Source organism: Hippopotamus amphibius, chromosome 2 (assembly GCF_030028045.1).
Source record: "Hippopotamus amphibius kiboko isolate mHipAmp2 chromosome 2, mHipAmp2.hap2, whole genome shotgun sequence".
Taxonomy (NCBI): domain Eukaryota; kingdom Metazoa; phylum Chordata; class Mammalia; order Artiodactyla; family Hippopotamidae; genus Hippopotamus; species Hippopotamus amphibius.
In genome coordinates, this window is record NC_080187.1 from 205,388,053 (window position 1) to 205,414,016 (window position 25,964).

General features: G+C 49.9%; 1 protein-coding gene across 2 annotated transcripts in view; it reads right to left on the reverse strand.

Moving 5' to 3' along the window:
* Positions 1–5,509: 5,509 nt before the first annotated feature.
* Positions 5,510–25,964, reverse strand: part of DAPK2 (death associated protein kinase 2) — a 116,957-nt gene continuing 96,502 nt past the window's right edge. Inside the window, exons 6-12 of one of the 2 annotated variants that reach the window (XM_057722787.1) lie at positions 24,869–24,917; positions 24,140–24,166; positions 21,195–21,347; positions 19,643–19,688; positions 9,304–9,393; positions 9,110–9,193; positions 5,510–6,181 (exon numbers count right to left, since the gene is read on the reverse strand). In XM_057722787.1, the coding sequence (XP_057578770.1) occupies positions 6,101–6,181; positions 9,110–9,193; positions 9,304–9,393; positions 19,643–19,688; positions 21,195–21,347; positions 24,140–24,166; positions 24,869–24,917 (530 nt within the window). In that variant the 3' untranslated portion in view covers positions 5,510–6,100. Of the gene's footprint in view, positions 6,182–9,109; positions 9,194–9,303; positions 9,394–13,710; positions 18,271–19,642; positions 19,689–21,194; positions 21,348–24,139; positions 24,167–24,868; positions 24,918–25,964 lie in introns of those variants that run through there. The other variant, XM_057722786.1, reaches the window with a different exon arrangement.

Here is a 25,964-nt window from a genome sequence, read left to right on the forward strand (position 1 = left end):
AGAGCTGTGAGAAAATAAACTTCTGCTGTTTAAGCCACCCAGTCTGTGGTATTTTGTTATGGCCGTCCCAGCAAAGTAAAGTGGCATCGAAAACAACAAAACAAGGAAACAAGATGGGGGCCAGATAGTCTGAGTCCTGCATTTACTTTTTCTTTTTTTTTTTTTAACTATTTGTCTATCTATCTATCTATCATCTATCTATCTATCTATCTATCTATCTATCTATCTATCTATCCATCCATCCATCATCTATCCGGCTGTGTTGGGTCTTAGCTGCGGCACACAGGATTTTTAGTTATGGCATGCAGGTGCTTAGTTGTGGCATGTGGGATCTAGTTCCCTGACCAGTGATTGAACCCGGGTCCCCTACGCTGGGAGCATGGAGTCTTAACCACTGGATCACCAGGGAAGTCCCCTGCATTTATTTCTTTAAAGAGTTGTTACCCCCTTGAGTGAGCTTCACAAATCCTGAACGAAAAGGCAAAGCATCAGTAAACCTCCCTCAGCACCCCGCCTCCAGCAGGGCTCTGTTCCTGACTCCTGCCTCCCCAGCAGGGGAAGCGGTGGGAAGAAGACAGCCAGCTGAGAGCCTCTGGCACGCATGTGGGAGGAAGGCCAGTCCTGCCTTCTCTTCTATTTAATAAACCATTGCTGAGTGTCTGTGCAGAATCAGGCATCATAGAGGCGTGTTGGGGCAGAAGAGGTGAGTAGCAGGCATGCCCGGGCCCCAGGAGCCCTCCGCCCAGAGTCCAGGGCACCAGTGTTGAGTGCCACTATCGCCATCATCGTTCTTTTACTTTTCTCAGAGTTGTTCTTTATGCCTATGGTCTCTGAGTTCTACTAAGTTATGTAAATAACAGATCTCTTCTGTTTGCCAACTTCTTCAAAGTTGACAAACCTCCCTTACAAAATGGGTCTCAATGAGGCACTCATGACAGATAACATTGATATTATTACCACCATTGCACAGATGGGAAAATCGAGGACCAGAAAGGATGAATGACAAGGCCAAGATCCAACAGCCGAATAGTGCTGGTAATTAGCCCAGGCCTTTTGGTGAAGCAATGAAATATACCAAGGACTGTTAAGAACTAGGAAAGGGAATTGAGGGAAGACACAGGACCGCCTCATCTCAATTCAAAATGAGCATGGGAATGGCCCAGATAGCTCTTTTTTTTTTTTTGGCCGCACCACATGGCATGTGGAACCTCCCCAACCAGGGATGGAACCCAAGCCCCCTGCAGTGGAAGCCTGGAGCCTTAACCATTGGACAACCAGGGAAGTCCCCAGATGGCTTTTCAAACCCTGTCCAGGCTCTGGGATTAAGCTCAGAGACAGGAAGGCACCAGAGTGTGAGCAGGCAAACTCAGTGTAGTTGGGCTCGGAAGATGTCCTCAGACCAGTGTCCTTAGGCAAACTCCAAGAGGAGGTGATGACTGGGGAGGTGAGCTGGGAGGCAGGGGGGGATTTTCTACCCCTTCTCTTTAAAATGGGAATAATAATTCAACAAAGGCATTCTCATGAGGTGGTATGATGACCTCTGATCAAGGTGAAAGAACACAGAACAAAGCTCGCCATCAGGTCGTGAGGGGAAAGGCACACTCAGGGATCGTCACCACACAGCCTCCAAGCCCTGTCCACGGTGGCATCTCATGACCATTAGGGCTGATATTTTTCACCTCACTTTCTCCCTTTATTATTTTAATATAATATTTGATAGATGAAAAACATAGATAATTCCTATGTAAGTGAGAAAGCATAATAATAAAATGATCTCCAGTGAGCCCATTCTGAACTTGTCCAGACCCCTGCCAACAGCCTAGCACCCACGCATGTCCTCTTCCCCATCTCTGCTTGCCAAAGGTAAGCTTCAGCTTGAGTGTAATTACTGCCTTGCTTTTAAAAGACTGTTTTATCATATTGGCATGTAGTCCCAAACAAAGTACAAAGTTTTTTGAGCTTTATAAAAACAGTATCATGCTGTCTCTAGTTCTTTGGGATGCTTTGTTCATGCAACGCTGCCTCTCCATGAAAAGTAGAGAAGAATGTGGATTTGGGGGTCAGCAAAACTGGGCTGAAATCCATATTTCAAGTGCTCCAGCTGTGTGATTGCATGGAAATTTCTTAACTCCACTGAGTCTCAGCTTCCTCGTCTATAGAAATGGAGCGCACCTTTCCCTTACAAGGTTACAAAGAGGATTAAATAAAACATTGTATATAAATGTTCTTATTGCAGAACAGGTTTTTAAAAATTATTGTGAGCTTCTTTTTTTTCTTTCATTTTCTTCTAGCTCGGTGTGGAGGATCACTGATCCACAGGGTGGGGAATGCTTACAAAATTATTCCTCCCTAGATAATATAACCAACTGTTTTTTAGATTAAGAACTGGGAACATGAATTTTATTCAGTAAGTAAAGACCACTAAAATATGTACTTCAGCTATATATTATGACTTGCTAAGGGATGGAGGGGGAGAGAAAAAGGGAACTAGTGGGAGAAAGGGAAAAATAGAAACTATTAATGAGAGGACACCAACTGTGTTTCTGCTTTTTGAAATGTGAATTAACCATTGTTTACAGCTCTTCAACTGCTCCAATCCCTAAGCCTATTAAGGTCTGCTTAGAATGGGGTCCTCTCAGCAGACCACCAAGGAACAATTATTCTTTGGGGTGCAGCAACAGTGAACAGAACAATGTCAGGATGACATCAAGCTGGGGACCAGATGGAAAGTTCTATAAGCCTGTGCCAGATGAAATTCCTTGCAATATCCCAGTCCTCAATTTAGATCTTTTCACATGTACCTACTTTCCTTTCATAGAGATTTTGTGGTTCATCTCTTATGGTATGGCCTTTGTCTGCTTCCAAAATAAGGTTTTCGGCAAATAAATAGGCTAGTGGAAAAGGCAAATGAAATCTAAGATCTGGAGTCAGGAAAACTGGTGGGATTGATATTAAAAGGCAGAGCACTGAAATATTTATATGTACATTTGTGAAATATTAATGCAGCATCCTGCAAACACTCGGGGACAGGACACCGTCAGACTCGTTGAAGACTGCCTTTTAACGGAGCACAGCTTTCGTCACTAGAAATGTTCCACTTGCCTCAGGGCACACTGTGGTCTCTTGAAGTGTCAGCTGGTCTACGCAGCCTTCTTCAGAACTAACCCAGCACACCTGGTTCCCCTGGGCCAGCTGCTCCACCCCTCCTCACACCCGGAGGGCCCCAGCCACCCGCCAGCCAAGAGGTCCCAGGGACCAGGGCCCTGTGTGGGATTGGCACAGGTGCTTGGCTTCGTGTCAAAGTCATCCTCAAAGGCCCCCCTCTGCCCACGGCCCTGTGCTTCCTGAGGAATTCAGGAAACGCAGCAGAGAGCTGGGCTGGGGGGACCCAGTCAACAGGGCTTTAGTTAACCTGGGTGAGAAGGAGGCAGGAGGAGCAGCCTAGGGGGAGGATGGAATCCTGGATTCCCAGGACGTGCAGAATGTAGACCCCTGTGAGGGTGGAGCTGTGTCTGTCCTGTTCATTGTTCTAACCCTGGTATCTAGAACAGTCCTAGGCGTACAGTGGGAGCTCAATAAATATCGGTTCACTGACTGACTTGCAGCCCATGGAGGTTGGCTGCCGAGCCATCCCCACTCAGGGACAGCGCCCTTCGAAAAAACGGAAAGCAGCAAGGGTGACCATTTCTTCCGTTTCCAGAAGTGGAGGACAAGGCAGGCAACAGAAGAGCATAGATGAGAGCATGTTTAAAATGACGCAAAGCAAAGGGTCCATCCACTTCCTGAAAGGTCTCCCACCGTTTATCAAATTGTAGAAATGAGCACTGTACTAGGAGCCAGGAAGTCTGGGCTTTCATCAGACATTTGCACAAAAGTTGCTGTGTGAAGCAGAACTAGTCACTTCCTCTCTCTCGGCTTGAATTTCTTCTTCAGTAAAATACAGTGGTTGCACCAGACAAGTGCCAAAAGGCTTACCCTTTGGTCATGATTGGAACCTCCAGGCTGGATGTGCCAAAGGCATTCACTGCTCCTTCCTAGCAGGAGGGCAGCCCTCTACCCGCTACCACACTTGACTTCCTGGGAGCTCCCAGGAGCCCTTGTTTTAGAACATTCCCTGCTGATTTATGTGTCCAGCCACAGCCAGGACCCAGTGGCCCTGAACACAGTTAGCAGTGCTCAGCCCCGGCTATCCTCCAGAGGCTGAGGGAGGCACAGAGCTGGATCCTCCTGAGAACTGGGATGTCCAAGAACTATAGGGCAGTGGCAGAGTTTCTTCGACACGCTTGTGGGCCACTCCATTTCTGGCTGGAAGCGTTTCTGAAACTGGACTGCCTTTCTGTTCTTGTGGGGCCAGTTTGCCCGGGATCACCCAGTGGATGAGGGCTGCTCAGCCCACTCTCTCACACAGTGTGCTTAAAACTTGCTGCTGACAAAGGGAAAGGATGTCTCCCCTTCTCCCCATGCCCTTTCCTTTCCACCCTTATTTTCTTCCCCTCTCTCCTTCCTGGCACACTGTCCCTCACTCACCTTCCAAAACTTCTCTCCCTTTCTCCCCATCTCTTCCCATGTACTTTCTCAGCCTTGGTGCCTCACCCTGACACGTCTAACTTCTGGCTTCCAAGGGTCTTCTCTTGGGTTTCCGATCAGTACCACCATTCTTCTGGCCTGGCAGGCAGGGCCCAGATCTCTATGTTGTTAAGGTTCTCTTGCCACATTCACCCGAGGGTCCAGGTAATCCATCTTTTTCCTGTCCTTTCTCCCTGTGAGTCCTTCTTTGACCTTCTTCATCCACGTCTTCAAAAAGCCCCCTGCCCCTATCTCGGCCATCACTGGCAGGTATATTAGTTCTCTAGAGCTGCTCAACAAAGCAGCACAGTTTGAGTGGCTTAAACAACAGAAGTGAATTTTCTCACTGTCCTGGAGGCCAGAAGTCTGAGACTGCGCCTTGGCAGGGCTGGCTTCTTCGGGGGCCTCTCTCTTTAGCCCGCCTTCCTGCTGTCTCTTCACATGGTCCTGTGTGTCCTGATCTCTCTTCTTATACGGACACCAGTCATATTGGATTAGGGTCCACCTCAATGACCTCATTTTCCCTTAATTACCTCTTTAAAGACCTGTCTCCAAATATCCTGTGGTATGGGAGGTTGGGAGACACAGCTCAGCCCATACCGGCAGGGCTGATGGTCACCGTGGCAGGGGGAGCACAGGCACGACATGCTGGTATCCGGGCTGATTTTCTTGGGCTGCACACCTTTGGGGAAGGATGTAGAGGCAAGCACCCTGCAGTCCAGTGGGGGTGGTTCAGTATGACCTTCTGAGGTGCTATCCACTCAGCACCCCTACCGTGGGTACTCCCCCACAGTCACAGGCACCTGAGCTAAAGAACGTAAGATCGGGAAAGGCCTAACTGTACCTCAATAAAGGTTCTTAAAAAATAAAAATAAAAATAAAAATAATTCCCATTGAATTCAAACAAACAACAAAAAAGATCCGGATAGGCCTAAAAGAAGCCGAGCATCAGGAAAACCAGAATTTTAATAAAAGTGAAAAAAATTACAACACAGTGGCTGACCATGGGCTGCTTTAGGAAGTTTGATGTGTTGGCCAGCATGACACGCGGACGCCATGTGGATTCTGGGAGGCCCCAGGACTGGCCCCTCACACACCAGGATTCACGTCACTCCTTATCTTGTTCCCGTGGGGGAGGCCTCTGTCTTCCCAGCGTAATTTTTGACCAGGCTGGTTCTGAACTCCCCCATCCTGTGAGGAAAGCTGCCTGAATCTGACCTTCACCCATGATGACGATGGTCGTTTACATCATTTCCACATCCCCATCCCAGGTTCTGAGGTTGGCAGACAGGTGAAAGCCCATTTTGTGGAGAACGGAGGGCTTTGGGAACGCTGGTGTCTCCTCTGTAGCAGACAGCCCCAGCTCCCAGGGTCTCCCACAAATTCTTCTGAATCCTGCATGCCCATCTCTCTTGCCAAGTGCTCAGGGATGCAGAATGCCTGGGTGCTGGTGACAAGCGGGGTCCAAGAGTCTGCATAGCAAGGCACCGTGCTGGGCCCGGGCCTCCCTGGTGGCCACCTCGAGCCTGGCCAGTTAGGAGGTACTGCTCCTCCTCCGGGGGTGCAGGGCTTTCCTTTTGGCGATGTCCTCCTCTGTGTCACTCTCACAATTCCTCTGGAAAAAAAGAAAAAAGAGAGACCCAGAGCAAGAGGGTCAGAAGGTGCCAGGAATGGGGTCGTGCTGCGCAGCCTGGGCTGATGCACCTGGGTGGGGGGGGCCTGTAAACCAGGGAGGTGGACATTGAGGGGAAGCCTGTTGCTCTGCCCAGAGACCAGGGGCGGGCGGGATGGGGGTGCGGAGGGACCTGAAACGGGGCCAGACCAATTGCCTCGAGGCCTCCTTCCCAGAAGGAAGGAACGCAGGCAGAGCATCTAGGGAAGATCAGGCACCAGAAGAGGCCAAATTATAATAATAACGAAAATTATATCTGGTGCCCTTTGTGGCTGCCACATAATCAAGACCACTTGGATAGTTGGTCTGTGGGCTGATGGCTCTCCTGAACTCAGCCTAGAGAGATTCAGGGAGGGAAAGCCACAGGGACCTTCCCCAACTCTGACAGCCACCCCACCCCCTCGTCTTTGACTGACTCAGGCTGCACCTTTCGCCAGCCCTGCCACGTAGTCTTTCCAGGGAAACGGCTTCTGTGCTCCATGTTTATGAAAGAGAAAAAGTAAAACGCAGTCCATCAGCTCGTACATGGCTAAGCCAGAGCGGAGGCAGCCACTCCGGTGGTCACCGTGCCTTTTTCATTCATGCCACATTCATCTAATTAAATTCATAAAACTATTAAACAAGTCCTAATTCAGAAAGATTTAATGCAAGTCATAAAAAAAATCTATTGTCAGATATTCAATTTTAGTGTTTCCTAAACAAAAAAAGGACATATCTTTTTGCTTTCTTTTTTTTTTTTTTAAAGGAAAATGCCTTTTGGAAAACTGTATAATAGATGTTTGAAACCCATTCCTTTTTTTTTTCTTCTTCAATTTTTTGGCTGTGCCACGCAGCATGCAAGACTCTTCGTTCCCCTACGAGGACTGAACCCATGCCCCCTGCAGTGGAAGTGCAGAGTCCTAACCACTGGACCACCAGGGAATTCCTCTGGGACCCACTGCTTTTCCAATGGCGAGCCATTGAGCTGATATCATGTGCTGAGTGTCTGAGTAAAAAGAGAACTATTTTAAATGTTTGCACAAGGACAAAAATTAGGAAATTTTATATTCTTTTCAATTACTCTCTGTTCCTCTTTCCCAGTGGCCAGCATTGTACCAGGGCAACTCAGCCTGAAAGGCATGCCCACTGTCAGCCATGTGCCTACCCAGGGCCCTCTCTCCTTCACCTGGTCTGAGCCAGCTGGAAATCCAAGGTCAAGATCAACTTTAGCCAAATACATCCTGGACCAAGCCCAGCTATAACAATAAAAATAACTCAAGCTCTGCTGAATAGCAACTTCTTAGCATGAGTCAGAGCCAAACAATAAAAAAGTAAGTGGGGGGACAGTCTGCTTGTGATTAACAGGGATCTGCAGAGGGAGCAAGTCCAGCAGATGAGGATGGCAGCCAGAGATGGCACATGGCCTGGCCAAAGATGCACCGTTGTTTTGGGTCTCTGGAGCCATAAACCCTCAAGTCCCAGACAAGAGCCAGAATCAAGAAGAGCTCAGGCCGGTGCGGGGAGTGCAGGGGCTGTGCCAGATCCTGGGACACAGCCTAAGTGCTGTATGCCCCAAGGCTGCCCAGGGCTGGCGGCCCAGCCACTTCAGGCCTTCTAGCCTCTTCTTGAGCAGGGAGTCACCTTCTGTCCTGACCTGTGCCGTCCTAGACACTCCTGGGGCCCTCACCACACTTGGTTAGCAGTGGGGAGGGTCTGTCAGGGAACCTCGACCAGATGCAATACTAACATTGCATTTCCTAGCACCAGCACTGCATTTTAGAGCCTATAAGAGGATTTTAAACAACAATAATAGCTGTTAATATGTATTGAGCACTTAAAATGCCAGGCTCTAAGAACATGTTATCATTTAATCCTCATAACTACCCTGTGAGGTAGGAACTATTTTTTTTTTAATTAGTTATTTTATTTATTTATTGGCTGTGTTGGGTCTAAGTTGCTGCACAGGGGCTTTCTCTAGTTGCTCCGAGCAGGGGCTACTCTTCACTGTGGTGCGCAGGCTCCTCATTGTAGTGGCTTCTCTTGCTGTGGAGCATGGGCTTCAATAGTTGCGGCTCACGAGCTTTGTTGCTCCGCACCATGTGGGATCTTCCCAGAGCAGGGCTCGAACCCGTGTCCCCTGCATTGGCAGGTGGATTCTTAACCACTGCACCACCAGGGAAGTCCGTAGGAAGTATTATTAACCCCACTTTACAAATGATATTTTGGCACAGAGAGGTTAAGTAATTTCCTCAAGGTCACACAGTAAGTGGAAGATTTGAATCCTAGTGGTCTGGCTCCAGAGGCCGTGCTCTTGACTAGCATATTTTAAGTCTCTCCTTTTAAATGTACATAAAACTGCAACAAGCTAATAAAATATAAGATAGCATCTAAATACTATTGTTTTTATTATCATTAATATCATTAATGATTAATGATATCATTAATAATCTAAAGCAAAACAGAAGTGGAAAAATTGGCAAATGAACGTAAAGCTCTCATTCTAAGGCAGATCCTCGGATTGTCAGGAATTGGTTTTGGATCGCGCGTGGTAGTCTCATCGTCCGGAGTGCCCATGATCCCTGGCAGGCCACAGGTCCTCAGGAAGCCTGGGGTTGCGGCGTGCAGCAGCAGTCCCTTTGAAAGCCCACCAGGAAAGGATTCGAGGTCCTCCAGGGGCTCATGCTGTCCCCTTGGAGCACCCCCTCCCAGCACTACCCCAGTGGTCTCCCGGAACAGTCCTCTGCTGACCACACAGTGCACAGCTGCCAGAAACAGTTAAGCCCCACCTGCTCCTGCCATACACCCTCACCCCGTCCACCCCCCCCCGCCCCGCCCCCAGCTCTAGGCCACACCAAGGATTCCACCCAATCAGAGGGCACTGCATTTACCCACCAGGTCCTCATTTGGCCTCAGGTGCACCTTCTTCATCAGGGAGCGGGTGAGGTGGTTACACAAGGAGACAATGCTGAAGGAGAGCTAACGGAGGGAGAGGAGAGGAACCGCCAGGTGAGAATGTGCGCAGAGATCCTGGAGGGAACCAGGAACCCACCTCAGCCCCCCATCCTCACCCTGAAGCCCTGACCCACCTTCCACCGCCTGCGAACATACTGCTTCTTGAAGTTCTCCAGGTTGACCAGGGACTCCCTGCGCACCAGGGCTTGCTGGTTGTCCACGGGCTGGGAGACAAAGCAGAGCATAGCGGCTGACACTGGGCTTCAGACAGCAGCAGAACGCCTGACCACAGGTCATCCTTTGCCTGACCCTGGGACCTCCCTGCTGGGCAGGGCACACAGAGGAATCTCGCACTGAGGGCAATGGCTCCAGATGTCTCAGCTGTTCCGGAAATGCCCTGAGCTATTACAACCATAGCCAGATGTGCACACTGGCAGGGCTGGAGGCTCAGCAACCCCCTCCCCAAAGGGGAAGAGCAGGAGGCACATCCTTCAACCACAGGTCACTCTGGGGAGGGTCATTGTACATCAGTCCAGAATGCCCACTGTGCACTGGGCCAGTTCTGGGCCTAGCAAAATGGATGCACTGTTAGCAGATGGGGGATTAGTACTCCACTGAAAAATAAATTGAAGGAAATAAGGGCTTTGATGGGGGTCGAGAGGAGATGGATGTGTAGTTGCCTTTTACTGCCTGGCAGTCAAGGCTCAGCTTAAACCCTGACTTCTCTAAGAAACCTGGCATGGCTTCTCTGAGCCTCAGTTTTCTCATCTGTAATATGGGGATAATAAATAACATTGTGTCATAGGGTTGTTTAGGATTAAATGAATGTGGGATGTAAAGTGCTTAGTTTCGAGCTGCTCAATAAATAGTAATAAATTATTGATAGCCTTCCTGTCTTCTCCATTCCCTTGTTTCAAAATTATTTTATTTTTAGAATAGCTTTATTGCAATGTAATTGATTTACCAAAAAAGTGGACATATTTAACGTACTCCAGTGTGAGGAATCCATTCCCTCATGAATTCCTGCCTCTTCATAAAACAAGGTTTTCCTAGATTGAGAAATCAAGAGATGCGTTTCAGGGGTTCTGTGAACCTTCTGAAACGGTCTGCAAATTTTAGTGGATAAACTTGTATGTGAATGTTCACAGCAGCATTATTTACAATAGACAAAAAGTGGAAACAACCTAAATGTGCAAAAACTGATGAATGGACAGAATGAGGTATATCCGTACAAGGGAAGAACTGAATGGAAAATCCATTCATGAAAAGAATGAAGTACTGATACCTAGTACAACATGAATGAACCTTGAAAACAGTATAATAAGTGAAAGATGCCAGACACAAGAGGCCACATAGTGTATGATTCTAATTACATAAAATGTCCAGAATAGGCAAATCCACAGAGACAGAAAGTAGATTAGCAGTTGCCAGGGCTGGGGAATGACTATGAAATGGTACAAAGTTTCCTTCTGGGGTGATGAAAGTGTCCTGGAATTAGATAGTGATGATGGTTGTATAACTTTGTGAATATACTAAAAAGTACGGAATTGTACACTTTCAAATGGTGAATTTTATAGTATGTGAATAATAGCTGAATAAAAAAACTTAGTGTATAGGTACAGACATACATTTCCTCTGAGAAGAGTCAGTATCTTCCAATGATTCTTAAAGGACTCCGTGGATGAGAGCAACCAATCTGTGCTGAGTTGGCCCTTTTGGGGGGCATCAAAGCCTTCCAGCAGCTTCTGGACACTCTCAATAGAACACAACAAGCTCACCAAGACCCCCAAGGCCTGTATCATCTGGGTCCTTCTCTAACCTGATTTTGTCCTCCTTCCTGTCCCTGTGGCTTCCATTGCATGGGTCTCCTTGCTGGTCCAGGAATCCAAGGTCTCAGGGTCTTACTGTATTTACTTTGTCACTTTGTTCAGGTCTTTGCTCAAATGTCACCTCCTCAGGGAGGCCTTCCTTGACTACCCTCTATAAAATAGCACCCCAGCAGCTGCCCCACGCAACTCACTGTGCCTCTGCCCTAGTTCCTCACAGTACCTGGCACTCACTACCTGACATTTTATCCTGTATTTATTCTTTGTTGTTAATTCCCCTTCCCCATATCTCCCAGCAACTAGTGTCTCCTTCCCAAGGTGACTGGCATTCTGCCTCCCCAACCCACAAAATGTTTCTTCCTCTAACTTCACAAATGTCTACAATTCACCTTTGAGTCTAACCCTTGAAGGGGACACTCTTGCACTTCACTTGGAGAGTTTGATGAGCTGGAATTAGTAGACTCTGGGAATAAGGGGCCTCTTTTTGTCTACTTACTGATTGGCACCCTTGCCAGGAGAGGGATGGCTAACCCCCATGGCTGGAAAGTTGACATGCAAGCTAGGGGAATCCCGTTAGTGAGAATTCCACCTTCCAACTGGTCCAGCAGTGCCAGCTACTGAGCAGAGATGCCCAACTGAAATATCACGTGGGACCATTCCCAGAGGCCATTCATGGGAGGTGATGCAATTACTTCTAGGGCCCTGTCTATATGCTACACAAGACAGCGTGAACTCTGAGGAAGAGGCTGTAAACCTGTCAGGCCGGCCTTTCTCAATCAATGGGCCTTGCTGGTTGCTAAGAGGCTCACCAAATGCTGACACTGTCATCTAGGCCTTGAAGTCAGAGAGATGTAAATTCTGCAATGGAATCGGTTCCCAGAAGGAATGTGGCACAAACACCTTGTGAGAGGTGATGGAGTTTGTGCCGCCTTCTCCTGACTCTCCCCATTCTGCAAAGAAACAGTGCCCACCTGAAAGCCGTATGGTCCTTCAGTGATACCAGAGAGTGTGGGCAATTCTGACCAGGCTCCTAGGAGCATATTTGATGTCTCAGAAAAATGTTGGGAAGGGAGAAAAGAAGACAGAACTCTGTGGCTAAAGTCAGGTTCCGTTTATGCAGATTCAAAGTGTCTCTGAAAAAGTCCTCCGGGGAGAGCTAGGCAGAACCGACACGCATAGAGCAGGGAGGCGAAGCTGCAGCCGTCCTCCCAGGCATAAAGACAGAACCCTGCAAACTGCCAAAAGTTTGCAACTTTTCAAACCTCCATCTGAATCTCTTCTCCAGCCCCATCCTCTATTGAAAGCCATGGACACCTGAGCATCCGCTTTCCTCTCCTGCCCAGGACTGCCACTCTGGGCCTTGCCCCTTCATCTCCCTTAGTGGAGTCTCTCTGCAGGTGGCATCTCCACCTCTCCCTTCTGCTGGTTGTTTTGCTGGCTGGAGCCTGGGCCCTGCTGGCCTCACCTCCCCATATCCCCAGTGAAGGAGCATGTGAGGCTTAAAGGAGCCCGAGTCTCTACCTCCTTATGCATAGGTGAGGAGAGCTGCAGAGAGGCTGTGTTCCTGTAGGTTATCCCTGTATTGACAAGGCAATGGAAAGAGGTAAGGATGTCCCTTTCCTCGCCTGACCCGGCCTTACTTTTCCAAGTCACGTCTCAGCACGGATACACTCTCACTTTTAATCTTCTCTCTGGGACTTTCAGTTTTCTGAGCAATTTTTCAGCCCCAGGAAAAGCTTCAAAGGCTCTCCTTCCTATGCTGAAGACAAGAGACTTGAGAGACAGAACATCCAACTGCCATGTGTGGCTTGTGTTTGGATCCTGATTTGAACAAACCAAGTACAACAGGACACCCCTGAGAAAAGTGGGGGCATGTGAGTCAGGAATGTGTATCTGGATGATAATAAGCAATTATTCTTGATTTTGTCAGGTGTGATGATGGCGCAGCGGTCAGAGTAAAAAGAAACTCCTTATCAGAGATTCCCGCTGAAGAATTTATGAGTTAGGTAAGTCTGAAGTTTGTTTTAAAATACTTCAAAGCTAGGTAATAGGTACATGGAATTCACTTTGCCATTCTCAATACTTGGGTGCAAGTTTTGAAAATCTCCCATAGCAAAAAGTGAAAAGCAAAAACTCTCCCTCTTTTAAATCTCTGCGATCTCCTTCTCTTTAATCTCCATTTAACAGCTCCAGGTTCCTGACCTCAATCTGGGCTCATCCCCATCCCTCCAAATTCTGCCTGGCACCGTCCCCACATGGCCACAGCTGGGAGGGGAGTGTTGAGGGGAAGACCCTCCTTGAGAATGTTTCTGCCCTCGGCCACCTCCTTCCCCTTCCTCAATCAGAGTTTGTCTCTCTCCTGTTTTCTGGAATATTAGGTACCTCTGTTTTATCACTTGCCACAGCCTTCCTCACCTTCCAGTTCGTTGGGCCCCATCTATCCCAGACACGGAGTCTTTTATTCAGGGGTTGTCTTGTCCTTATCTGTCACCTCCCTCCAGAGCCAGAGCACAATCAGTGTTTGTTCAATGAACTGGGCACTTCTGCTTCTCAAAAATGCCCACTGCTGGGTCTCCTCGCCAGGGCAAAGAATCTTCTCCACAGGCCAAGAGTTTCACAGACAAAGGAAAAAAGGCCATTCAGTTCCAGAGACACGTACAGAGGCTGCAGTGGGGGTGGTAGCTGAGCACACAGTCACCTTCCACATGGGCCCACCGTGCTGCCTGGAGTGAGGTGGGAAGCCACCACCTTCATGATCACCTGGAGAGGTGGGTGGGTGGCACGGAGAGGGGTTCACGGAGGTGACTCTGGCTTCTCCTACCATTTTATCATTCTGCTGCATCTCTTCACTGCCAGCACCCTGCATCTGCAGAATCACTGGTTACCACATTATCTCGCCACCTCCACCCTCTCCATGCAATGCTGGGTCATCATGTGCCGCGTGTCTCTGCCTCAGAGCAGGGAGAGGCTGCTGCCTTCCCCAGGCATAGACTCTCCAGACTCCGTGGGAATCGCTATTCAGGAAGATGTCACACACTCACCCTGCCCTCCCCAGGACAGCATTTGCACAGAGCACAGAGGCTCACCTTTCATTCACGTGAAACGATCTGGCTTAGAGGGGCGTCCCCCCAGGCTGTTGTCCGTCTAGGTACCAATGAAACAACACCCCATCCCGCTACCATCGGCCCTTCCCTGCCCTGTCCTTGATGTCACTGTTAAAATGCCAGCTGTGGGGTGTGGGGAGGAATCAAGCAGGTCCTCTGGCTGGGCATTCCACAGGCTCCTTGGGCTCCCCTTGGCATCAGGTTCTGCTGCCAATGGGTGATGGGAGTTGGACCAGCCGAGTGACAGAGGAAGGTCACAATCTCCTCTGATTTCCCTGAAAGACTTGGGAGGCATTTTTCAGTTCACTTTGCTTTGTCTTTGGAAACTCAGTACATAAAACAGCGTTCACAAAACATCTAAAAATGACAAGTTGTTACCCACAACTGGACATAAACACAGAGAGGATGAGTCCACAACTGTGAGGAAAACCACTTACAGTCCTGACCCCTGCTCTGGGGCTGACAGCTGGGGGACTCTAGACAAATCTTATCCTGTAAGATGCTGTAAAAGAAGGGTGTCGGGTGGCTCACCTCTGAGTACCCCTCAGTATGGACAGTGTGTAGCTGATGCCAGGATTCTAAAATAACCACGTTCTCTCCCTTTCCCAGTCTCCCTAATTCAAATCATCATCCACATCTTACTTCTTCATTGCATTTTATTTCGACCTTTACAAGAAAGTTTGCCCCGAGTTGCTCTATCGGGGGCTTCCTTTCCTTAGGAAACTTGTTGACTTGGCCAAAGGGACCTTTAATCTTTGCAAAGCCTTATGCCAAGTGAGTACATCACATTCTGTGACAGGGGAGGAAAGTTCTTGGAGAGATCGTAGATGGGTCTTTTGTACCAGTTCTGGCAGGCAGGGCACAGGGAACAGGGCTTTGCCATCTTCCATTGATTCCAAGATGCACATTTTTGGATCTCTGAAATTAGGACTTATTTCCCAATCAACGGCATCATATCTTTACTGTGGGTCTGAAGTGAAGGCAGGTATTCCGAGAGATGACCACAGTTCTTCTGCCAGCCATTAGGGCCACCCAGCCTCAGACTGTTTGACATTAGATTCTCTGCTTGAGGTTCTTTTGGGGTTTTTTGTTGTTGTTTTGTTTCATTTATTTGTTTGTTTTGAGGTTCTTTGGATCCCACTGATTGTACAAATGTGGAAAGCAAATCTGCATGAGTACCCCTGACCTGGGGCCCCTATTCTCAGGGGAGGGTTTTTTCATCCCTCTACCCAGTGTCAAGGTTGAGACACACACGTTCCCTTGTCCTCCCTTCCTGCCTGGTGGCTTTATTTCCCACCTACCCTTTCAGTGAGGGTGTCCCAGCTTTGTGCGGGGTCTCCTACTGGACTTCCCATCTTGGGCTTTTTCTTTCTTTCTTTGGGGGTCATAAGATGATGAATCTTACTTTGATGAAAATAGGGTTTCTTATATTTGATGAAAAAAGCTTCTGTTACAAATATTATATATGATATTTGAAGTGATCCAGTATGCTAATAGAAAAGGAGGTAGGATTTTGAAGAAATAGTTTCACGGGATCACAATCCCATGTGTCATCCTAAACCACTCCCCATCTGTACTGCTCACTGGGCATCCCTGCCCCCACCAGCTGCTGACTGCCCAGCACCCAGCATGTCTCCCCACGACTCTTGAGATGAAGGCAGAGCTCTTTAATACAGCAAAGCTCTGATGGTCCTGCCTTCTCTCCAGCCACATCCACACCATACTCCTATTCTCTCCCCTCCAGCCTTCTTTCTGTCTGAGCAATTTCAGCTCCCAGGCCCCCTCCCCGCGCAGAGCCCTGGTATGACAGCTCTGTGGGGAGCACTACCTTCTCCCTGGTTTGCTTAGCTGATCTCAGCTCCAGCGTCACCACCTCAGGGATGCCCTCCCTGACTAGATCACCCCCCACTGCAGGCTCATGCAGTACTATATCCGTCTCATAGCATACGTTCCAACCGCAGTTCTACTTTTGCAGAATGTTTTTGATTAACGTTGGAATTCTTCACTGCAAACTCCATGAAGGCAGGAAATATGCCTGTTTTCACTTAACATTGTATCCCTGGGGCTAGACCGAGTGCCTGGCAGTTGATAGGTGCTTTAAAAGTTCTTTGCGAGTGGGTAGATGGATGCGTCTGGGTATAACCTGCCCCACAGCAGAGAGTAAACTCCTGGAGCCTGGGGCGCCGAGGGGAAGCAGAAGGAGCAACAGACGTCATCCACAGGCCTCCACTTCTGCCACTAGTGCGACCTTGGGCAAATCACATCCTCTCTGTTTCCTCATCTCCAAACTGGGAGTCACACCTAACCCGCCTATCTGACGGGGGTTTTGTGAGTCTGTGTAGGCACTTTGAAATGATATGATCTGCTTGAAACTTGATCTCACCCCCAAGATTCTAGCACAGCGCTGCGCCCACACGCCACACTCTGTCGCTGTATGCTGACTGACGGGCCCCTCCTCCAGGAAAAGGGAGCCGAGATGATCCAGTTTTCAGGGAGGGGTGCGCATGGCTTGAGGTCAGGAAGGGTCCACCGAACCTCGGGCTTCCCAGTCTTAATGTCCACCCTCTTCAGACCTTAGGGACGTGAGAAAAGGAACCTGCTTGCTGTGTCCTTCCTGGTCCTCATTCCCAATGCAAGGCTGGAGCCCTTAGCCAGAGGGCTAAGTGCAGAAGGGAGAGATGCTGCCCCGTCCCTCCTGTGCTGCAGGCTGACCTTCCGACAGGGACAGGGCTAAATGGGAACAGTAAATGGCACGTCTTCTAGGACACACGTCTTAGGACAATCACCTGGAGGTATGAGGCTTCCACATTACCGGGCAAAATACATGAGGTTGCTTACTTTACCTCTGGGATCTGAACTTTAATATGAAGGTGGATTTTTACAGTAAAGCCTATTTCTTCCCATATACCTCATCTTAGAGTCGGGCATGCTGGGTTTCTGTTTCATCTGTATCAACTAGCTATCAGTGTCAATTTCCTCATTAGTTGCATGGAAGTAACAGTAACAGCAATAATAATACCACCTATCTTCCTGTTCCTTTAAGGATCAAAGACATAAATGCTTGGTAAGTGAAAAGTCAATGTAAATGAAAAGTAGTCTTTTCTTTGTGTATGTAAAATCCCTCCTTCAGCAGCAGGAAAGCACCAAACTGACTGACTGTCATCCCTAATTAACTCAAATATTACCCACGACCTGAAATCCATAAGGCGGACGTGAGATGTGAACAAATCCATTATCACAAATCAGTTACCGAGCATCTCCCTAGGGCCAGCCCTCCTCCCTCTGGAGAAGGGTACACTGAGAGGTATTCATCCTCAATCGTTTTAACAGCTCGGCTGCCTAACCCTGCCAGCCACCCTCCCAGAAAACCAGGCTCATGAGAGGAGGTGTAGAATGGATAACTAGCTAGCCCCTCCGTGATTCTGGATTCTGGGAAGGGAATGGGAGGCTCTGCTACAGACACACAGCCCTGCAGGAGAATTCTAGTCGATGCCGCAGCAGGGCAGTTGGGAACAGGCTTCAGCAAACCATCCAGGATGCATTCCTGACTCGATGCTGGTGCTCAGAGCTTCAAGCCGGCCAAGACTTCCTCGCTGCATGATCTGTTGATCAGCTCCCCTAGGGACTCATTGGCGTCCCGGCAGAACACGGAGCCCAGTTTGTCCGCGCTCCCACTCTCCAGCTGGAAGCCGCCCACCAGTTCCTGGAGCCACTGTAGGTCTGCTGAGAGCTCCTGCCTCAGGGCTTCAAACTCTGCCTGCAGGTGGTCCAATTTCCTGGCCGTGCTCCCAAGGCGGAACCCCGTGGCCCGGATGTCCTCTCGCAGGAGCTTCTTTGAGGACTTCACTTTGCGGAATTCGTACCTGAGCTGGGACAGGTCGTGCCGGGCTCTCTCACTCTCCTCCCAGTACCAAGCCTCCTTCTCATTGTAAATGGAGACCAGGGTGTCCACATCGTCCTGGATGGTGTCATGGGCCCCCACCAGGGCACGACATCCCTGGTCCACCCGAGCCACGTCCTCGACCACACGGGCAAAACGCTCGAAGTTGACGTAGGTGTTGTTGGGGGGCATGCTTGAGTGGCATTTAAGGGTGTACTCTCTCAGGCGCTTGGTCTTCAGCTGAACGGGCTCTGCCTTGTGCTGTTCTGGGGTTCTGATCTCTCCTTTGGACTGGTGGGTGTTTAGACAGAAGGGCCAGAGTTAACTTGACGCCTGCTCCAAGGGCAGTCCAAGGTGCAGGCGGACGGCGCACGAGCAGCCTCTTTGCATTCACTGCATGCACCAGGCTATGGGAGGACCGGGGCGGGAAAAGCACCCCCACAGACTGTAAGAAAGGTCAAGGAGGACAGGGTGCTGCCTGCACCCTCATTTCAGGGCAGGGTGGTCCACAGCCACTAGAAAGGGTCTCCACACGCACAGCATTTAAGGGTGCTCACCCAGACAAGCAGGCTAGAGCCAGGATTCTGCAGGCATCCACTCCAGGGCAGAAGCATACAAGGCCATGGCTGATGGGGGGAAGCTGGGGGCTTCTCTCCCTCAGGCCCAGTGGGCTCCCTGGGCCTCGGCAACACACGGCAAGCTGAGCAAGGAGGCAGCCCACCAGACTCCCTAGCTCTGTGCTCCCGGCCCAAACCTGGAGGCCCCTTGGCCTTCTCCATCCTTCAACAAGCAGATGAACCTGGCCTTCTCCAGAGCACTCCAGCCCTCCCTGCTCTCCATCTCCCTTGGGCCTCTGTCCCATCTCATCCGCACCCTCAGATCATCCTCGCCAGCTCTCCCATTTAACAATGCAGGTGAAGTCTGGTGACATTGCTGGGAGTGCACATCTCATCTGTCAACAGAACTAGTGCCAGAATCCCGCTCCCTGGATCCCCATTCTGCCAAAGTGTTTTTCACTGGCACTTTACTGTGACTAGATTGCAAGGCCCTCTAAAACCCAGCAGCTGGAAGCCCAGTTACAAAGTGGGTTCGGCAGGAAGTCACCTTTGTGCCCCCACACGCCCTAGAGAGCAGGGAACTGCCCTAAAGAACGGCTGCCTCTCCCCCAGCAGGCCTCCACCTCAGAGCCCCATTCCCTGAGGTTCCCAAGGGCCTGAGGAAGCCAGTGACTGCTTTCAGTGTCATCCTTTACTCAGAACTTCGAAAGTCAGAAACAAGGAGCCCTGGTTACGAAGTTGATGTTTTTAACCATCAGTGATCTCTCTCTGCAGCTGAGGAGTCCTGATTTCTACTTCGAGAATGACAGTGACACGTCCTCCGACAAAGAACACTTTGTAAGACAGGCCCAAAGAACAAGGGTTTCAACTGAGGTTTGTGAGGGTTTCATTTCATAAGTCACCTGAACACGTGAAATATGAACTTAAACTTGTGGACCTGTTTGAACAAGTCCAGTCCCTTGGAAGCCCCCAACTAGCTTTCATCTGTGCTTGAGGGTCAGTGTTTGAAGCAAAGGCCTTTCCATGGGTCCCCTGCATCCGGCCACCCCAGGCAGCCCTGGCGACAGAGCAGGGACACTCACTGGAATGCATCACCGTGCCCTTACCGTGATCCAGGGGTGTCGGAGGGCCTCTTGGATCGTGAGCCGTTTCCTGCAACGAGGATCAGAAAACAGTGATGATCCATGAGAAGCTGAGAACAACGTTCTCCATTCTCACTTCCCTTAGACCTGCTTTTTGACATTCTTCCACCACTACTATCAAACTAGAATCATAAGGGATGTAGACATGGATGTGAAATTGTCTGCATTCCCTGCACTCCAGAGAGAGCGGTCCAGAAAGACCCCTCAATAAAGTGACATCACGGAAACTCTCATCTTTGGTCCCAGAGCTGAAGGGCCCAACACCACACTATAGGAGAGTCATAAATGCTCTCCATTGCAAAACCTTTGGTCTCTGTTTTTCTGTTTGCCTCCCAGATCCCTTCTCTACGCTTCCCTGCTCTATACCCATGTAGGGTGATCCCACCTAACACTGCTCTTCAGCAGGGAAACCAGGCCCCTGAACTTTGGAGGACCCCACTCTGCCTCTCTCTAAAGTCTGTGGGAGTGAAGTAAATCAGAAGGAGAAAAACAAATAGCATATGCTAATGTATAGATATGAAATCTAGAAAAATGGTACTGATGAACCCAGTGGCAGGGCAGGAATAGAGATGCAGATGTAGAGAACAGACCTGAGGACACGGTGCGGGGGAAGCGGAAGCTGCGACGTAGTGAGAAAGTAGCATCAACATATATACACTACCAAATTTAAAATAGATGGCTAGTGGGAAGCTGCTACAGAGCACAGGGAGATCAGCTTGATGCTTTGTGAAGACCTAAAGGGGTGGGATAGGGACGGTGGGAAGGAGGCTCAAGAGAGAGGGGATATGGGGATATACGTATACATACAGCGGATTCACCTTGTTGTACAGCAGAAACTAACACAATACTGGAAAGCAATTATACTCCAATAAAGTTGAAAAAAATAAAAAATAATAAAATAAAATAAAGTCTGTGGGACCAAGAAAACATGTCCTTCTGGAATGTGTGGACCTTAGCCCTGCCTTACCTTGGCCATGCTCTGGGCACCCAGCACCCTACAACTCCCTGCCCATCTCCTTCTCTGATCTCATAGACATGGGGCTCACCCTGGGCCCTGAAGAAGGGATGGGATTAGCAGGTCTAATCTCCCACTGTTCTGACCCCTCTGAGCCCACTTCCGCCCACTCCCATCCTGAATTGGCTTCAAAACCCTGCCAAGTTCCTTTCTAAATCCTAGTTCCAGGTGCTTTTAGGACAGACTGGGAAAGATAATGAGCCCTAGAGAAACCCAGGCTGACTTACACACACACACACACACACACACACACACACACACACACACACACACACACACACACGGTTATTTGCATTTCAGCAGGAAAAGAAAGCAGAAAGGCTTGTGCAAACAAGATGAATGCCCAGTCTTGGCTGGTCCACACTCCTCAGCACCTGCCCAGATTAGACCACAATGGTCGATGACAGCCCATGAAAAGCAGGGACAGACTGACATGTCTTTGGGAGATGTGCAGGAGAGGGTCAGTACCTGAGAAGCCAGTGCCCTTCTCTGTCCTCTTACCGGGTCTCTTTAACCAGAAGCTTCCGAATGAAGTCCTTGGCCAGCTCGCTGGTCTGGCTGAAGAATTCCTCATCAAAGTCGTAACTTACTGCTGTGATATTTGCCAGCGTTTCCTGCTTCGTGTCTCCCAGGAAAGGGGATGCTCCACTGAGGCTGGGCACACAGAGAGGGAACACGTGACTGCGGGAAAGGAGGTGGAAGTGGGGGTGATGGGCTCAGGGAACCCGACTCGTACGGCCGCATGAGGGTGAGAGGCTCCCCGTGACCTTGCTGCCTCCTCTGGTCGGGGAGGGGGCAGTCAGCAACTTTTCAAATGAGTTCAGTTCAGTATACTTTATGGAGCTCCTACTAAAGTACCTGTGACAGACGGAAACTGTGTCTTCAAGGGACTCGAAAGAGGAGGGGAGAGAAGCACAGAGACCTGGCTCTTCATAATCCCCAGTGGAACACAGAATAAAATAGAAGGCCAGACAGAGGGCGGGGGGAGCATGGGACAGAGGGGAGGCCCAGTGCAGGCTTCATGGGAGAGCCGACACCAGCATCAGTTGTGTCAAGAAGAATGAAGAGGCTGTCAGCAGTCACAGGAGGAGGTGGAAGGTGTTCTGGGCTAAGGGAGCAGCTTGAGCAAAGCCTGAGAGGTATGGCAAGAGATGGGTCATCAGGGACCAGAAAGGTGAGTGAGGTTCCCCTGCAGGGTTTGTCAGGGATGTGTCGTTCGAACAGTGACTCCGGAATCTACTGTCTCCTGACTCATATTCCAGCTGTGCCATTGTCCCAGAAGTCCCTGTGCACTACCCTCCCTCCATGCACTCCTGCCTTGATTAATGATGTCCCTTCACAAACGTACCCAAGCTAGAAACAGCAGTCATCTTTGACTCTTCCTCCCGTTCCCTCACTACATCTATTGGTTCCATTTCCTAATTACCTCTTAAAGGTCATCTCTATCTCCACTGACACTTTCTTGGTATCGTGAAAGCAAGGCACCCTGGAAGAAAACTGATATTTCAGTCCTGGATTTGAATCCCAGCTCTGCCACTCATGTATGAACCTAGGAAAGTTACTCAACCTCTCTGAGCTGCAGTTTCCTTATCTGGAAACTGAAGAAAATAAAAGTCTCCACCTCACATGACTGTTGTGAAGAAATATGTATAAAATGTTTTAGAATAAACGTATATAGAATGTCCCGTGCAATCCTGGCCCGTGCTAAGAGCTCTGGGATCGATGGCCATTATTATTGTCATTGTTAGCACACAAAGAACCCTCTATGACTCCCTGTTTTCTAGAGAATCACATTTAAGCTCCTGAGCAAGGCGTCAGAAGCTGGTCCACATGCTCCGTGTATTTCACCTCACTTACCACGCTCACTGCTCCCTTCCTCAGCTGGGACAGCAATTCCTTCCCTTTCCACCAGAAGAGTTCATCTCATTCCTTCCAGCCCAGTTCAAATCAATCTCTCTCTCCTCTCTGCCTCCCTCTCTCTCTCCCATAATAAACCTTCTGCAGTCCTGGCAAACCAGTGGCTCTCCCATCTGTGTCTCACAAAGCCATGTTCACACCTAAAGCATTACTTTGGTCCCTCTGGGTAAGAGTTAGCTGTATGGTGTCTCCCATACACACGGGGAGCTCCAGGCAAGTGGGACAGACTCTTCTTCATGTATTCTGAGTGCCTGGCACAGTGCCCACCATGCAGCAGGCAGTCAACAACTGGCATGGAATTCAATGAGCTACAGGAAGATTGTGTGCCCTGGAGACACTGGAATTCCTAAATATTTCCATATGGAAACCGGAGTTCTGAAGATATCAAGGTGCCAGGAGCCAACATGTGAATATCCTGGCTCTAATCTGGAATTATGCAGCACTGCATCAAATTCTCTCCCTTTGCATCAAATTCCTCCAGGGTTTTTAAAAAATACTGATGCCCAGACCCGACTCCTAGCAATTCTGATCTCATAGATCTGGAGTGAGGCCAGGGCCATAGTAGACATGAAAAGGTCTTATGTGCAGCCCGGGTGGAGACCCTCTGCCACAGCTCGGGGGGCCAGGTGGGGGGCGTCCACCACATTGCACAGAGCTCTCAGTCCAAGGAGGAGTCAGAGGGATGGTTTACAGGGGTGTCGAGAGAGTTGAGTGCTGGTGCCCCCATCCTTCATTCCCTCGGGCTGCGGGCTGCCTCTTACCCAGAGTGCCATAAAAACAGCATTTTCCAGGAGTGCTGCAAGAGGAAACAGTTGGGAAGTACTGATGAAATGAACACCACCTGATCGGCTGTGTCTGTGTCTGAGCAGTGCGGGGAAGGTTGCACATCGGCTTATTCAGCCCTCACAACACACCCGTGGTGGGAAGTTTGTGATTCCTATTTTTCTGATGAGAAATACAGGCCCAGAGGTTCAGTCTCTGCCCTGGGCCACAGAGATGGAAAGTGAAAGATCCACTACACGATGCAGGAAATATCTGCTTAAGCACGTAATCCCTCAGAGACAGGAAAGAGAGACTCTGGGGAAAAGGGAAGAGAGAGAACATGAGAGGAAAAGGGATCTTGGGAAAGGGAGGGGGAAAGGCAGAGAAAGAAGAGGCAGGATCAGTAAGGACACGGCAGCTTGAGGGCTGTTCCAAGGCTTCTGAGTGAAAACTGACTTTCTCACAGGAAACCTGGGTCTGGGTGAGGCTGAGCAGCGAACCCCCGGCCACAGGAGGGATGCAGGCACGGTCTGTGCAGGACGGAGGGCCGCAGGCTGCTCTCCTGGGTTCCTGCCCAACCCCAAGGTCAAATGCGTGAAATGGAGATGAAAGCGCGGAGCCTCGGGTTTGCTGTGTGGATCTAACACATCTGGTCACGGTCGGCGCTCGGGAAATGCCAGTCTGTCTGTCTGTCTGTCTGTCTGCCCGCCCCTCTCTCATCCCTCCCGCCCCCGCTGGGTCAGAGCCCTGGGCTCAGTAATACTCACAGGATGTAGGTGATGACGCCGATGCTCCTATAAAACAAAGAACAGCAAGGTCAGGGCCCCCTGCCTCTCCCCCCACACCCGCAGGGCACTCCCCACACGGCTCGGAGGCCCCTTCACGGCAGCCCCTGCATGCGGACTCAAGCCCCCCACCCCCCCCACCCCGCTCTTCAGCAGCCTGGGACTCCTTCAGAGCCACCAAGCGCTGCACGTTGAGGCTGAGAACCCAGGTTTAAGATCAGACGCCTGCACACGCAGGCCGCGATGATCGCCCCTGAGCCTCTTTCTCCTCTTGAAATGAGGATAATGATACAGGACCACTGGGAGGACTTTAGAAATCAAGAGATCAAGGAGCTTAACCAACTGTAACGCACAGTTCACGTGAAACAAGCCCCGTCTGTGCAGAGACGCCATCGCTGCGGTATCCCTTGGCCCAGCACAGGGCCTAGAACATGAGAGACCCCCAGCAGTCACGTGCTTGACTGACAGAATGAGCTGCTGTCACTATCACCTTTATCATGGCTGCGGCAGGCCTCAGGGGTGAGCCTGCCCCTCCAACCTCGCCCCTCCCCTTGTTCTCTGCCTCGGCCTTGTGCTATCTGGCCACAGCTCCAGTACCCCCGGGGCAGCCAGAGGCTCTGAAAGGTGAATGTGGAGGAAGAGGTTTTCACGGTCCGGGGGATGTCAGCCGGAGCCAGGGTCTGGGCCACCTGGGCGGGCTGTACCACTTACCACATGTCAGCCTCCAGGCCCAGGGGCTCATAGTTCACAATTTCTGGAGCTGAAAGAAGCCATGTTGAAGAGTCAGTATGAAAATGAAAAGAGATGACTGTAAAGAATTTTAGGGAGTTTGGTGCCAAATGTCTCCATCCTGAATCCTCACTAGGGAAAATCAGAGAGGCGGATGGGGATCATCTGGGTCTAAGGATTTTGAGGAAGGAAGTTGCCTGTTATCCTGATAGTAAGGAGGACAGAAAGCACAAAGGGACTCCTGAAAAAGGAAGAGGAGGGGGAGAGGACAATGGGGACTAGGACAAAGCCTGCTGCAGAACTCTCTGCTGGACACCAGTCAGGTCAGGGCTGGAAGGTGATGGAGGAGAAAAGGAGGCAGAGAGGGAATCCACACTCCTCTGAGTCTGTATGAAGGAGGGCACCTCCCACCTGAGGGGCAGGAGGACATTCTGGTGGCCACCGAGGGGATGAGCCTGTTATGCCCAAGGGGCATCCAAAGGAAGATGTTCAAGAACAGGCTGGGTACTGGGGGTGGACCAGAGCCATCACGCGCGGAGTCATCGCACAGACGGAACAGGAGCCATGCAAATGCTGCCGTGACCACGAGAAGCTGCAGAGTCTAGGAAAGAAGACTCTACCCAGGAGAAAAGAGGACCAAGTGCTGCCTGGAGATCAAGCCGACAAGGACTGGAAAGCAAGTGTTGAATTTCACGCTCACTGCCGTGCCCGGAGAGTGCTGAGTGTGGGCAGTGGAGATAAGGGTGCAGACAACGCTTTCAAAAAGCTTGGTGATGAAATAGAGAAGAAAAAGAGGATGATAACTAGAGAAGGGAGAAGGATTGAGCCTGTTTAACCACTAATGGAAAAAGATAGGGAGCGGGGAAGGTTAAGTTTGTTCATCTAGAAAAATATCAAAACCTCTGCATCTATAGGATGTGCCCACCATCCCACCCTCCCAGATGCAGGGGACCACTTTCCTGGGTTTGCTTATTTTTCAGCTTCCTAAAAATGATGCCATATTGCATGTCATCTACTGTCACTTGACTTTTTCCCCATTCAACATGATGCTTCTAGCATTCACTGAATGTTCATCCAT